Source organism: Peromyscus californicus, unplaced genomic scaffold (assembly GCF_007827085.1).
Source record: "Peromyscus californicus insignis strain IS unplaced genomic scaffold, ASM782708v3 Scaffold_12__1_contigs__length_115047231, whole genome shotgun sequence".
Taxonomy (NCBI): domain Eukaryota; kingdom Metazoa; phylum Chordata; class Mammalia; order Rodentia; family Cricetidae; genus Peromyscus; species Peromyscus californicus.
In genome coordinates, this window is record NW_026294413.1 from 59,405,810 (window position 1) to 59,420,976 (window position 15,167).

At 44.3% G+C, this 15,167-nt stretch overlaps 1 protein-coding gene across 8 annotated transcripts in view; it reads left to right on the forward strand.

The window, feature by feature from the left end:
• Msra (methionine sulfoxide reductase A) overlaps positions 1 to 15,167 on the forward strand; it is a 334,518-nt gene that overhangs the window by 241,477 nt on the left and 77,874 nt on the right. For all 8 annotated transcript variants that reach the window (XM_052732962.1, XM_052732958.1, XM_052732963.1 and 5 more), the window contains one exon: positions 4,724 to 4,830. In XM_052732962.1, coding sequence (XP_052588922.1) covers positions 4,724 to 4,830 — 107 coding nt within the window. The remainder of the gene's footprint in view (positions 1 to 4,723; positions 4,831 to 15,167) is intronic.

A 15,167-nucleotide genomic window follows, 5' to 3' on the forward strand; every position in this document is an offset into this window, starting at 1 on the left:
TTACATCTTTATTGTCTTGTTTTTGTGTGTGTGCATACCTGTATTTCTCTGTCTGTGTGTATGTCTCATGCCTTTTCTTTGTTTTTATTATTCTATTTTTAAAATGTGCTGGTTTGTTTTCTAAAGAGAGAGAGATAGAAGGCATGTAGTTGGATGTGTGGGGAGGTAGGGAGAGGATCTGGGATAAAATGAGGAAGGGGGAAAGCAAGATCAGAATGTATTGTATGATAAAAAATTTTCAATTAAAACTGCTGTTTGACAAAAACAAATTAAAAAATATCTTGTATTCCCTTATGCAAACCTCCATTCTCTTGAATTCTGAAAAAGTCAGCATGCAACATGTATGCATGTGGAATTGTAAATGAAACAGTTAAAATTAAAATGAAAACAAACCACACTAGCGACCATGGAACTTAGTGGATACAGACATGAATGTAGACATGGAAGACTTCCATGATTCCTCTGGAGTTGTTGGTTTCTCCCCTCCTGTGGCCCCCACTTCCTTCCATTGCTTCGCTCAGCTGCCTTGAACATGAAGGCTGTATGTAATGATATCGGAAGTCATGGTTCTTTAATATAAAGGAACAGGTCTCAACAAGAGGCAGTTTTGCCACCTAGGGGACATGTAGCAATGTATAGACTTAATTTGGCATGTCACAACTGGGTGGGCATCGATTGATCGAGCCTGAGGATGCTACAATGTGTCCTAGAATGCATAGGGCAGCCCAAGGACTAAAGATCTTCTAGCTCAGGATGTGAGCAGTGCAGAGGCTGGAGTGTCTGTGTAGAGAAAACACCCACTGCATTTAAGCACCTCAGTTGTCTGACCATCATTAAAAACACTTAGATTTTACTTTAGGGTATTAATTGATTTCTTCACTTTCCCTCCATCTTGAAAAGAGCCCAAGTGAGCTTTGCCCGGCTGCACCCCAATGACCTAGTTAACACTCTCCCTAGCTAGCAGCTCATTAGCTCCTGGGAGACAAGAGTTAATGGAAGGTTGATGCTTAACCAAGATGCACATTTCAGTGTTACCTCCTGGGGTGCTGTGACTTAATTCTCAGGAGTTGAACACATTTATAATCTAAGCCCAATGGATTCTTTGAAGGCAGCTTTGATTTATATTTTGAAAGTATTTTTTGAGGACTAACACACGGAGAAGAGCTGGTCAACGTGTTGGCCCTTATAAAACTTAAACTCAATAAGCTGAAACTGTTAGTCTAGCATAAAAACTGTGAAAATGTGTATGTTTTATAAAAGGGAATTACATACCATGCTCATTTTTTCATCCCATTTTGTTTAAGAATGAGGAATGTGAAAGTGATATCCCTGGCTTTGTTCCTGGGAAGAGGAGGTGTGAACTGTGAGGTGCGCAGTGTGGAGTCAGAGATGGAGTAATATGGTGGGATGACCCACCAGGGGCATGTGGTAAGATGATCTGCAAGACCACTCACTCATTCAGTTTGCACACTGTACTAGTGACTTCTTATTGCTGTGACCAAGGATTTGGCTGAAACAAAGGAGGAAAGACTTACTTTTAGCCTGGGGTTCCAGAGGGTTCAGTCCATGATTGCTTGGCTCTTCGATTCTGAGCCCCATGGTGCAGACATAAGACAGAGGATACTCACCTCAAGGCAGGAAACAAGGTACAAAGGGGTAAGGCATAAACATCCCCTACCCCCCACCCTAAGTTACCTACTTCCTCCAGCTAGGCCTCCTCTCCTATAGTTTCCACAAATTTCCAAAACAGTGCCACCAGCTAGGAACCAACACATGAGTCTGTGAGGGATGTTTCACACTCACCATAGCAACAGTCCCAGAATCAGAAGCTTTTGTGATCCAGCTCCGGAGCAGCACCCTGCAGCAGATCCATTGACTCTGCTTTTACCACCACACCCCCTGATGTATTGATCTCCATAGGGTGGAAGGCACTGGTGAGGGTTGTTGGAAACAGAGGGAAGGCTGGGAGGTGCCAGTAAAACATGGATTGCTCCAGGTTGGAAGGAGGGCTGCTCATGCCAGAGATCAAAACAAAGTGAGACCAGTAAGAGAGAAGCAGCAGGGTTGAGAACAGGACCAAGGACCTAGACACATAAATGCTGGCAGGCATGTGGCAATACATGACCAAAGACTGAATGGGGGTGGGGGAGGGGACACTAAAGACTCAACTGTGCAGACTGTAAGCGGGAATGAGGAAGCTGCCATTTTGAAGGGCTCAGGGCAGGGAAGGAGCAGCTGAGTTCAGCAGTGAGAAGGACAAGGGGAAAGTAAATGGCGGCAGAATGGTTAGGATGAAGGAAGGCCTTCAGTCAGAGCACTGCTGCTGTGGGGAGAAATAAGGAAGGGGGAGCAGAGCAGTCTAGGAGAACAAGGACAAGCAGGTAAAACCAGATGTGAGTAACTAATCAATTCGAAATTCTCATCAACATCTGATGCAGTTGTGTAAAGTTTTAACCTGGGCTATTTTACCAAATCAAAGTCTCAGAGTCCATTTGTGTGTGTACACAGAAGGTATGGGTGTGTTAGTTTCACTTCCTTAGCTATGAAAAATACCTTGGGATAAACAATCTAAGAAAAGGAATGTATTTTAATATGAAATTCTGAAAGGTTCCAGTCCATCATTGTGGGGATGTCAAAGCAGCAGGAACTGGAAGCAGCCATTCATATCCACAGTCGAGAGCAGAGAGAATGCATGCCTGCCTGCCTGCCTGCCGGCTCAGCCGACTCTTCTCCTTGTCATTCAGTCTTGAGAAGGGGCAGCCACTGCCACCCACCTCAGTCAACCCAACTAAGAACATGCCTCACACTGATGTCCACAGGCCAATCAGTCTAGACAGTTCCTCGTTGAAATTCTTTTTCCAGGTAATCCTAGATTGTGTCAAGTTGACAGTTAAAACTAACCATCACAGCAGGTGTGTATGTGAGCATGTAAGTGCCGGATATGTGCACATATATGTGCTGATGCACACTTGTGCATGCACATTTGTGTCCATGTGTGTGGACATCATGCCAGAGGATATCAGTTGCCCTGATCTACCTCTCTCTGTCTTGTTCCCTTGAGACAGAATCCCTCACTAAACCTGGAGTTAGGCTGGTAGAGCCCAGTAATCCTCTTGTCTTTTCCACCACCACCACTGGGGTTACAGGCATGCACAGTTACACATGGCTTTTTTGGGGGGGGCGGGGCTGGAAATTTTGACTTAGGTCCTCACACTTCGACAGCAAGCATTCTTACCCACTGAACCATCTCCCAAGCCCTGGAGTCCATTTTTAACAGGATGTTGGGAAAAAATTTAAAAATGTATTATAGACATCTCTCTTACCTGCAAATATGTAAATAAATCATCTTCAGTTTACCTGTATCCCTGGGCCCTTGGTCTTAACTGTACTGGTTATAAAACATTAGAGATAGGATACATTTAAATATGACTTATTCAAAGACTTACGCATATCCTCAAGAAAACACTGGGAGGGCTGGCTGGGCCCTCTCTGCTGTTTGCCTAAGTACCCTCCCCCACGTCTGTGTGTTGAAGACTAACTCCCCAATTCATGGCACTATTGGGAGGTGATGGGACTTTTAGGAGGCAGGGCCTGGTGGAAGGAGGTTAGTTTCATTGGGAGCATACTCTTCAAGGGAATATTAGGACCTTAGCCCCTCCTCTTCCTCTTGTTTGTGAGGTGAGCATCCCACTCCACCATGAGTCCCTGATGGTGTGCTGCCCCACCATAGGCCATGGTGCCCAGCAGTCATGGACTGAAAACTCTGAAGCTGGGAGTCAAAACCATTCTTCCCTCCTACAGGTGGATTTCTCTCAGGTATTTGCTGCAGTGATGGAGAACTGACTCTCCCAGAGCACCCCACCCAACACAGTATACATCATAGTGATAAATAAGTAAATTATTCTTTAAGTGTTTGCTTATAAAATGATCATTTATGGAGTATCTAATGTGATCCAGGCCTGTGATAAATTTACTTAAGTTCAGAGATATTTGTTCTAACTAAAGATTTATTATTTTTAAAATTATATGCATGTGGGGAAGAGGGTATGTACATGTTGAGTGCAGGTGCCCACAGCCCCTGGAGCTGAAGTAACAGGTTGTGAGCCACCCTACATGGGTGATGGGAACTGAACTCAGGTCCTCTGTAAAAGTAATACACTCATTTAACCACCGAGCCAACTCCCCAGCCTCCTTCATTATAATTAAAACAGATATATTTCCTGGCATAGTTAGGGTTTCTATTTCTGTTAAGAGACACCATGATCATAGCAACTCTTATAAAGGAGAACATTTAATTGGAGGTGGCTTCAGTTCCAGAGGTTCAGTCCATTATCGTCATGGCAGCATGCAAGAAGACTTGGTGCTGGAGAAGGAGCTGAGAATTCTACATCTTGATCTGCAGGCATCAGAAGACTCTGCATCTCACATTGGGCATAGCCCACCTCCACAGTGACACACTTTCTCCAACAAGGCCACACCTAATAGTGCCACTCCCCATGAGCCAAGCATTCAAACTCTTGAGTCTATCGGGGGCATACCTATTCAAACCACCACATTTCTATACTCATTTCAAGAAACTGACATCAAGATAAAATTAAAATAAGTACTTAGTAAAACTGGTCACAGCAACCTCATAAAAAAATCTACACCCTTCAGCACTTGTCTACTGGTGCCAGCACTATTATCCCAGCAGCCCTCTAATCTTCTCTATTCTGGCCCTCAGGTATGCGCCAAGGCAATGACTATGGCACCCAGTACCGATCGACAATCTATCCCACCTCCAATGCACAGATGGAAGCAGCCCTGAGATCCAAGGAGGAATACCAGAAGGTAGGGCTCCCTAGCTTTGGCCTGCTCAGGCCAGTGTGACCTGGGCCAGCTCAGTGTTAAAGGGAAGCTTGGTTCTGTCCACCTGTGACCATACTCCAAGGCATATGTTTTAGCTAGTTCTGTCAGCCTTTCAGCAGAGCCATTCAACCAAAGAAATTATGTAGTAAGAGTCCAGGAGTGGGCCCATGTGTATTTGTCCTTCAAATCAACTCATTCCAGTGAATATGTGGGGCTGCCCCTCTGTCAGAATCTGTTTAACTCACAGACCTTGCTTGTCTCTGTTTTGGACCTGGAATCTAGAATCAAGGCAATGACAAGGGGGGGCCCTTTTTCTGGGGCCTGAGGGAAGGACCAGTCCAGACCTTTTCCCTAAAAATGTCACATGATCTTCCCTCTTGGTGTGCTTCTGTGTTCAGTTCTGCGTTTATAAGGACACTGGTCCCGTTCGATTCAGGCTAACCCTAGTAACCTCATTTAACTTGATGACTTCTGTGAAGACCCAAATCCAAATAAGGTCATGTTCTAAGAGCTTAAGGCTCCAATAGATCCTTTCTGGAAAACATAGATCAACCCGTGATATACACTTTTCATTGCCAGCAACAGTAAACCTAATTATAATAAAAGCATTTATCAGAAATATATACATTACATCATGAAATAATTGTTCTCACGATTAACTTCTATAATCTTTTAGAAAAATCTCTAGTAGAGATTTGGTTCTCTTAAAAAGAAACCATCTTGAGTTGCTCTAGTTTTTAGAGTTCTGTGATAATTCTCCTATTTTAATTAAGATAGTTTCTGATTTAACAATAGAGCTGGTAGCTATGCCTGGTGCTGTAAATATGTAGGACAGACACCACCGTGGTAGATGGATAATGAGGAAGACTGGGATGAGACTTGTCTGTTTTTGAGGTGGATGGCCTGGTCAGTTCCACTGTGATAGGAGATAGGGCTGAGCGAGATGCTGAGATGGTTGCCTCTCCCGTCATGCATCTAAGGCTGGTATATCAGATGGCTGGTATGGCAGGCAGTTTGGGGCACAATCCCCACAGCTGCTTTCCATACATGGCTCCCTCTGTGAGTAAGGACTGGATTTTGTGACATTTCTCATATTTCTATATGGAGACTGTGATATCAAGAGAGCTCCATTTTCAGGAACCAAAGTGTCTCGTGATGTGTACCTATGGGTACGGGGAGGGAGCAATAAGGCTAACTACATACCTGTGCCTAGGAGACCACTAGGATGTCTGTCTTAGCCCAAGTCCCACAGGTGGCAGAGCTCATGGTAATGGGCTTGTGTGTGAGGGCTTTCCAGGATGGTACCAGGAAATGGGACAGGAGGAGGAGAGAGGATTAAGGCCCATGCTGCCGCTGCCAATAACGGGTTGCTTGAGCCTCATTGAAATCACCTGTCATTCTCGGGAAGAGGCATATTTCCCTGGGAGCCATCATGCACGGTGTCACCTTGCACTTCTGTCTGGGAGACTTCATCTCGGGGTAGGAGGCAAGGGGTATATGGCATGAGGATGAGAGAGGCATTATCGGTTCAAGAAGCTGCAAAAGCTAAGAAAGGGCCCTGCAGGACAGGCCCCACAGAAGCAAGGTCTGTGGGAGAGGCAAGTGAGCCCCAGGACCTGACGTGACTGAGAAGGGCCTGGAATTAAGCGTGTGCATTCTAATTTCTGTTGCTGTGATAACATATCCTGACCAAAAGCAACATCAGGGAGAAACAAGTTCATTTGCCTTACAATTCCAAGTTACTGTCTATCATTGCTGGGGAATCGAGGCAGGAACTTGAGTCAGCTAGCCATCTTATAACAAACAGTAGAGAGAAAGAAAATAAATGTATTTATCTGCCTGCCTGCTTGTGCTTAGCTAGCTTTGTCCTCTCCTATACAGTTCAAGACTCCCCTGCCCAGGGAATGATGCTACCCACAGTGGGCTGGGTCTTCCCATATCAATGAACTTAATCAAGTCAACCCCCCAACAGGCATGCCCACAGGCCAACCCAATGTAGATAATCCTTCATTGAGACTCTCTTCCAAGGTGATTCTATGTTGTTTCACATTGACAATTAAAGGTACCCATCCCAGTGTGTAAGCAGCATCAGAAGCTGTCTGTCATCCCTCTCACCAGCTCGGTTCCCTAGCCAGGAAAGACTGCTAACTTCAAAGGCTCAAGGTTGATCCCACCAAGGGGCTCTCTGAGGTTGTGATGGAGCTGAGGAAGAAAAGCTTGAGGTGATTTCCCAGTCGGACCTCCTGCTGTGATCAGATAGTCACTTGGGAGATAGCTTTAGATACAGAAGTTATGAGCAGAGTGATGTGTAATACATAAACATGCTTATGGCAGAGATAGTCAAAGTAGGATTGCAGCCACAGAAAAGGGTGCTCACTGAATGCCAGCCACTCTTCTAAGTTTCCTGTATAAGTGAAGTCTTTTACAAAGCTTTGATTATCCATACACTAAGTACCTATGTATCTATATCATCTCTCTGCCATTTTGCTATCATCTGTCTATCTATCTATCTATCTATCTATCTATCTATCTATCTATCTATCTATCTATCATCTATCTACCTATCTATATGTAGATGTGATAGATACACTTAGACACAGTTGTGTATATCTCTCTGTATCATTGTTGAAAATTGCATGTGTTGGTGTAGTTCTGAGACCTTGTTTCCACTTTGGGAGCTTGTGTGAATTTCTGCCCATTCTCTTTGTATAACTGATAATATCTATAGCCCACCCCCAAATAAGTCAACAATTTGCCTATGAAAGGTGATACAATTAGCTTTCACTCAATAAAGAATCAGTCTTTTCTTTTACATTTACCTTAAAAATGCTCTGGCTTCCAAAGGACCCCATACCATCAAAATTTTTGTCTGGTCAGAGGGCAGTCCTGGATGGTCTTGCTTGTGCTTCATGTCAAGGGTGACCTTGGATAAATTTGGGGAAACAACAGAGACACTTACTCCTAGGGGCATCAGTTCTTCACAACACCAGTGAAGCTCTTGGCCTCCGGTATTTTGCCCCAAACACTCAGACTCATTTTGAGAGTAGAGTCTCCTTCCGTTCATTCCTCTTTGCCCCTTCAGAGCTGGCCATTAGGGGCCTTCCATCCCGGCCATTGATCTTCTCTGAGTCTGCAGGGGCCTTTGCACACTAACTATAATGTTGACTTAGGTTACTAATTTGATGGCCTCTGCTACTTTGTCCCCCAGTTTGTCCCCCAGTGACCTGCAGGAAGCGGCTTCTTCAGCAACTTCGTTATATGTGGTGTTGGAGTAACTGCACTGCTTACCACAAAGCAGCCATTTGAACATCAAATTAGCTGATTTTATCACAGGGACCAATTGTTGAGCTAATTAGATGTGTAGGAGTGCTGAGGAGCCAGAAACCGAAAGTGATTTTTCCCTCCAAACTGTGGTTTTCTGCAAAGTTGGCTGGGCTGTCAATCCCAGGCCCGCCGGCAACCTGAAGAAGAATTTTTCTCACTTCTGATCTGATGGTGGGGGCCGGGGAGGCAAGAAGGTTCAGGAAGGAGGCTCAAACCTGCAGGAGTGAAACCCAAACTTCAGGCTGGATTTAATGACCTCAACAGGGCTGAGTTCTGCTAATGGAACATAAAGCTACTTCATGTCTTGGTGAGCTGAGGATATTCATGAAAATGTGTCCGGCGCTCTCATCTTTTAAGGATATGTGTAGTATTTTCCTAATCTTGTCTTTATGCTACTTCATGTCTTGGTGAGCTGAGGACATTCATGAAAATGTGTCCGGTGCTCTCATCTTTTAAGGATATGTGTAGTATTTTCCTAATCTTGTCTTTATGTGCAAACCTCTTCCCTTAAGGAGTTTTACGGTGTGGTTATTTGTAAGCAAATAACTGGAGGAAATATTCAAAGGTAATATTGCTTGTGGATTATCATACACTGTGGATGATTCTCCCAAGTCAGTCTGTCCTAACCAATGTCTTCTCATTGTCACCTGAATGAATCATGCCCTCTGGGAATGTTAAGGATAGGATTCATGTGGGATTCCTTCGTACTCAAAATGTGACTCCTCCCCACTTAAGAATTCAATATTTTGGTGGGCGGTGGTGGTGCATGCCTTTGATCCCAGCACTCTGGAGGCAAAGGCAGGGGGATCTCTGTGAGTTTGAGGCCAACCTGGTCTACAGAGTGAGATCCAGGACAGCCAAGGCTACACAGAGAAGGTCTATTTTGAAAAACAAAGCAACAACAACAAAAAAGAATTAAGCATTGTAATCCCTGGTAGATTGTGGGTCTTGAAATTTAAGAGACAATAGATGTGAATGAAGCTAGTTGCGGCCTATCGTATGACCTAACTCATTCCTAACTCCTCAAGACTCATGAATGGAAAACAGGATTTCTTTGAGTACTTCTCTTGTCAGAAGAGAGAAGAAAAATCAGTGTTTTCCTTTGTGTACATGTTATAACATATTGAGCTTTAATAAGCATAAAACCTTCTCAGGGTGCATTTTAAATTACTATATTTCAAATATTAAACAGTGTTTAAAAACTGTCTCCTTAATTTCTCTGTCTGTTTATCTGTCCACCCACCCATCCATCCATCTACCCACTCACCTATCCATCTACCCACCTACCCACCCACTCACCCATCTACCCATCTATCCACCCACCCACCCACCCACATATCCATCCATCCACCCATCTACCCACCCATCCACCCACCCACCCACCCACATATCCACCCACCCACCCACCCACCCACCCACCCACCCACCCACATATCCATCCATCCACCCATCTACCCACCCATCCATCCACCCACCCACCCACCCACCCACCCACCCATCCATCCATCCTTTCAGCTACCCACCCAGCCTCTCCATCCATCTAACCACCTGTCTATTTATATAGCCCCTCTTCCATCAGCCTGTCTACTCACCCATCTATTCATTCTTCCATCTATGCATCCATCTATATCTTCAATATAACTATATTCTTTAAATAATTTCTGTAATTTTATCTTAATTTTCAATTATTTGGCAATTTATCATCTATCATCTATGCATTTGATTATATGCAGTTCAATGTATAATTTAAAGAAAAGCACCCCAAAAATATACAAAACAGGATGTAATGATTGCTTCAAAACAGCCAGTAATTTTTAGAATAAAGTCTCACCTTTGATTATTTGATTCTCTTCCCATTTAGATTGCAGCTGTATACTCACTAATGCCACATCTTCCCAGTGAGGCCCTGACATGCATGGAGGGGTGTGTGTGTGTGTGTGTGTGTGTGTGTGTGTGTGTGTGTGTGTGTGTGTATGAGAGATAGAGAGAGAAGACACAGAAAAAGGCAGATGGAGAAACAGAAATATTGTATTCTCAAATAACCTCCCTACATGTGCTACCAATGAAGTTTCTGCCACCTTGCTCTTGTGTGTTGTAAATGTTTTCTCTGTACCAAAGATACTCAGTTTCATGACCCAAAGAGCCCCATGGCCTCCAGATCCCTGTATAGAAATACTCACTTGCTTATTTCTGCATCCTTGTCCACACAGCTAGTCCTAGATTGAAGACTTTTAAATAAGTGAGTCTGGGTCCTTTCTCCTACCCTCCCACTGACAGCATCCCTGGGAGCCCCGCACATCCATCGCTTGTGTTCACCCCTCACCACCACTTAACCAGGTCACTGAGGCTCACTAGTTGCTGGCCTCATTGCTGTGACCACATACATGAGAAGAGGCAACTTGAGGGAAAAGCGGTTGGAGAGGATACAGCCCACCATAGTGAGGAAGGCATGGTGGTAGGACTGTGAGGTAGTCAGTCACACTGCCTACACAGTCAAGAAATAGAGAGAACAGGAAGTGGGGTGCAGCTGAGGAACCTTAAAACCTGCCCCACTAATGCACCTCTTAAAGCTATGCTTTACCTCAAAGCCTGCTCTGAGCTAAGGACCAAGCATTCCAATGCAGGAGCCTCTGGGAAGCATTTCACACACATTCAAACCACAGTCTCTGGATTCTACCCACAGATACAACTCCCATGTACCCGCTTCTCTGTCATAACCTCAGTCACTGCCATCACTTAGGTACCACCATCTGTTCCTGGACCAGTGAACTTTTTATTTCTCCATTGCTATAGCTGCCTTTACAGGGCAGCCAGAGTGGCCATCATGCATATCCAGATCATTTCCCTCCCTGGCGCCTGACTCTGCCATGGCCTCCTTAGTGCCTGTCTGAAACCCAGTCATTAGTTTGGTCTTCCAGACTCCATACAATCATGACACTCTCTTCCCATAAGACATCTGTAACTTCTAGTAACAGCCCCTCTCATGGTATGTCTATAATGTAACATGTAATTCCCACCCAAAGCTCAGAGACTTTGAATGAAGCTGGAGGGTTTCTGGATACCGCAGACTTGGGTAGGCGGTGCCCTTTCAGGCATTACTGTCTTGCGGTCTGTATCTGGTTTTGCAAGGAGGTTGAAATGTGCATGTTTATTCCCTCTACCTTCAAAAGAGACCCAACTTAACAACTCCTAAAGGAAAGCGGCATATTGAAGACAGCCAAGAGTAGTCCTAGAGCTGGAGGAATGTCTGTGACAGCGAGCTCTCTCTCTCGGAATCTCTCACTCGGAATCTCTCCTCCTCCTCTTCTCCCCTCTCTCCCTTCCTCCCCCATCCCTGTTTCTTCCTCTCCCCTTCCTTCATCTTCCTCCACCTCTTGCCTTCTCTCCCCTCTCTCTTTTCAAAATAACATTTGGAAGGTTGACAAGAATGTTCTAGTCTTAGTTACCCTGAGCTTGAGTTAATTTCTCTGGGTAACAAATTTCTCCACAGATTTGCTAGAAGAACTAAGTGACTTTCATATATCTCCTATATATATAAATATAAAGAAAAATGGAGATATATATAAATATAATATAATATATATAATATATATATTATATTATAAATATATATCTCCATTTTTTCTTTTTTTCCCTTCCCTTCTTTCATCCAGCATACACACACACACACACACACACACACACACACACACACACACACATACACACCCACCCTACAGTGTGGCATTTGCATCACACATGTAGTGATCCAATATAGATAAATTGAAGTTGAGTCCTCTTAGTTTCTGGACCCCCAAAATAGTTGTAATTATGCCAGCTCAACACAGAAATCCATTATATTAAATGATTATTCCATAATACCAGTACCACCAGAGTACAGCCAGACCAGTGGCACCCCCCCACCCCAGGAGGTACATGCAGATCCTATGTGGCTCCTTCCAGGCATCTGTAGGCTGAAAATGACTTATCTCTTTCCCTTCCCCAGTAAATTAATAAATTAATTACCTTATCAAATATTAATTATGTACTGATTAGTTGCCAGACTCATACTGCAGCTGTTTTGAGCAGAGCTGTCTGAAGAAAGATCTTTGGAAGGTTGTTGTAACCAACCATCCCTATACAGTCTCCAGTGCTCACAAGTCACACATACCCTTCCCTGAAGAGAATGTCTTAGGACCTATTCTGACATTTTCTTTTCTAAGCCAGCCTTTTGGGGGCTCCCATCTTTGTGCCCCAAGTGCCTGCAACTATGCTTGGCTGCTAACACATCGTCTGCAAATATTTGTTGACCTCAATTAAAGAGATCCAGGAGATGAACAAGTCTGTTGTATTGTCCATTATTATGGGATGAAAATTTCTATCTTCTCTCCACTGAAACTCCTCTGCTAAAGCCTTGCCCTTCCCTGGTGAGATGGTTTTGGATCCGGGTAATTTGGGTTAGATAAGGTCATGGGGTAGAGTGTCATGGTGGGATTAGTGACCTTATAAGAAAAGACATAGACATTGGGGAGGCCATTCTTTTTCTCTTTTTACTCATGCATTCAGAAAAGTTGTGTAAACACAATCTAACCATCTACAAGGCGGGAGAAGGGGCCTTGGAATGCAGCCTGCCTTGTTACACCTTGCCCTTTACCCAAGTCCACAGTTGTGCTGTGTGCCTTCTAGTCTGAGGTATTTTTCCAGAGCAGACTGAGACAGCTGTGTTGTGTGTGCTCAGCTCCACTGAGGGATGGGAAGAATCATAGCCTTGGATGAGAACAGCCAGCTGGGGCCCCGGCTCTGCCTTCACCCTCCATGACCTTGGATTAGTCTCTGCAGCTCCAGTTCCTCGTGTGAAGTGGAGAGAAGACACACACCGAAAGTCTTCATAAATCTCAAGGGTTCTTAGCATTTTTCTTCCCATTATACCGAATGACCGTCACACCACACAAGGGCACAGGGCAAGATCTGTTCTCCTACCTCTGTTGCTAGGAAACCGAAGCCCAGAGGGGTGCATTCTCATTCCCAGAACAACCCCAGTAGAAAGTTTAGAGAGTTATGGTCACTTGACACAGAACTCCATGTGTGTTTCAGCCATGTTGTGTGGATAATAACTACGCAATCTGTCTGGAAGTTTATGACTATTGGGTTGGCATGGGGTGACTCCAGAGATGAGGTTGCTAGCTGTGGCTGGGTCGTCTTTTCTGCAGGCCTCACATCCCAAACGACTGTTAGAAGAGAGGACTGAGAAATCTCCCCTTGGTCACAAAAATAGCGGGACCATTCCATATTCTTTGTTCCCAGGGAAATGAGTAGGTTCCATGTTATTATATTCTCTCCGTTGCTATCTTTAAAACCTGTAAACACACCAAGAATTCCTACAGAAAGACACCGCAGCCATTGGGAGAGCTTGTGTAGATGTGGGTGTCGGTAGCTGTTTTATGGTTTGGGAATTTAGACAGCTCTTCATCTTAATTTTTTTTAAACTTGTGCTATTGTTTACAGCATGGAGTTATGATTTAAAATGCCCGTAGGAGTTCTTGAATAATTCATGCATTTATTTACCTTAGGCTAAGAGGACTATCCTGTCTCTGTGCTCAGCACTAGAAATGGAATTCCTGCTAGACCCCTCTTGGAGCTTTGAAGTTGTAATTATGGATAGTATTATGAACGGTAAATAGAAACTTGTGAAATAAATATTTTTAAAATGCTCATTTCTGTGAGCCAGGCATCTGTATTTCTGTGTTTTAGCCAGACAGAGGGCTAACTCTTTAGCCTAATGGCTCACTTGCATCTTGGTGATTATTTTCATTTCCACTTATTACTGCATGTTAGACTCCCTGTGTATGAGTACAGATTGCCCTTTCTTGCACTGTATTTAGAAATCTCTGCATTACCCCTGGGCATTTGTTCATTAATAGGGGGTGGGCAGAGGAAAAGCTTGTAATAATGGGCTTTATGCATTAAACTGTGCACATCCACATTCAGACCTGAAGGAAACAAATCTGGTTTGTGTTACTGCCCCCTGGTGGTTGTAGATCTTCACTGCAGTGTCAAGGAAGCTAGTCTTCTGCAGGGGACTTGGGGCTTGCAAGCGGCAACTCTTGAGAGCTGCACAGACCTGGGCACCGTCAGGCAGCCTTTCACTCTTGATCACCACTTTTCCTTCAGTGAGTCACAAACACCCGAGGATTTCAGGTGCAGGCCAGATTGTTGATAAAATACAGCAATCTTGGCAGGGCTGGGAAGACGTTTCGTTTCGATAAAGGTACAGACACAAAAAGCTCTACCAACATAGGGCGACATTTAAATGAGTGAATGAAAATTGTTGGTGGGACCACCCCTCATCTTTCAAGGGCATGGAAAAGTCCAATAGCACCCAGTGATATATGAATCCATTGTGATACATTCTCATGTACATCTAGGTGAACAATGCTTTTTATTTTAATTACTATGTGTTTAAGGGGTGTTAGGAAAGCTTCAGAGACTGTTTGAAATCCATGATCTTTTGAACTTTGTTGCTTAGATCTGAAAATGACAGATACTCTTGCTCCTGTGTTTCCTGTGGGGTCGTATCTTCTGTCAGTCTCTAGGCAGGTGTACAGGGCAGTATGGCTATCTATGTCCTTGATGAATGACCTTGGACTGTTAGCCACTCTAAGCTTGGGTTTCCTGACATTTTTAAAAAACAGGATAGCAGTAGCTGCCTCTTAGGAAGTTCTATGATCCATCTGGCGTGCTGTGTATGTAACATGTCTGTCACAAAACAGGTACTCTGTCAATGCCAGATTCTTCCTGCTCATCTCTTCACACCCCAGGACACCTCTCTCAGAGCCTGCCTCTTTCCACATTCCCATAATGCCTTGCTTGCAACCCTCCCATCATCAGACCCATTATAAGAGTTTTTGTGCTGTTTCTGCCTCTTGGTGATAAATGAGATCTTCTTGGCTCTGCTTGCTCCCCCCCCCCCCCCCCCCGCCTCCCTGTGGCATTCCTTGGCACAAAGCAGCCACTCT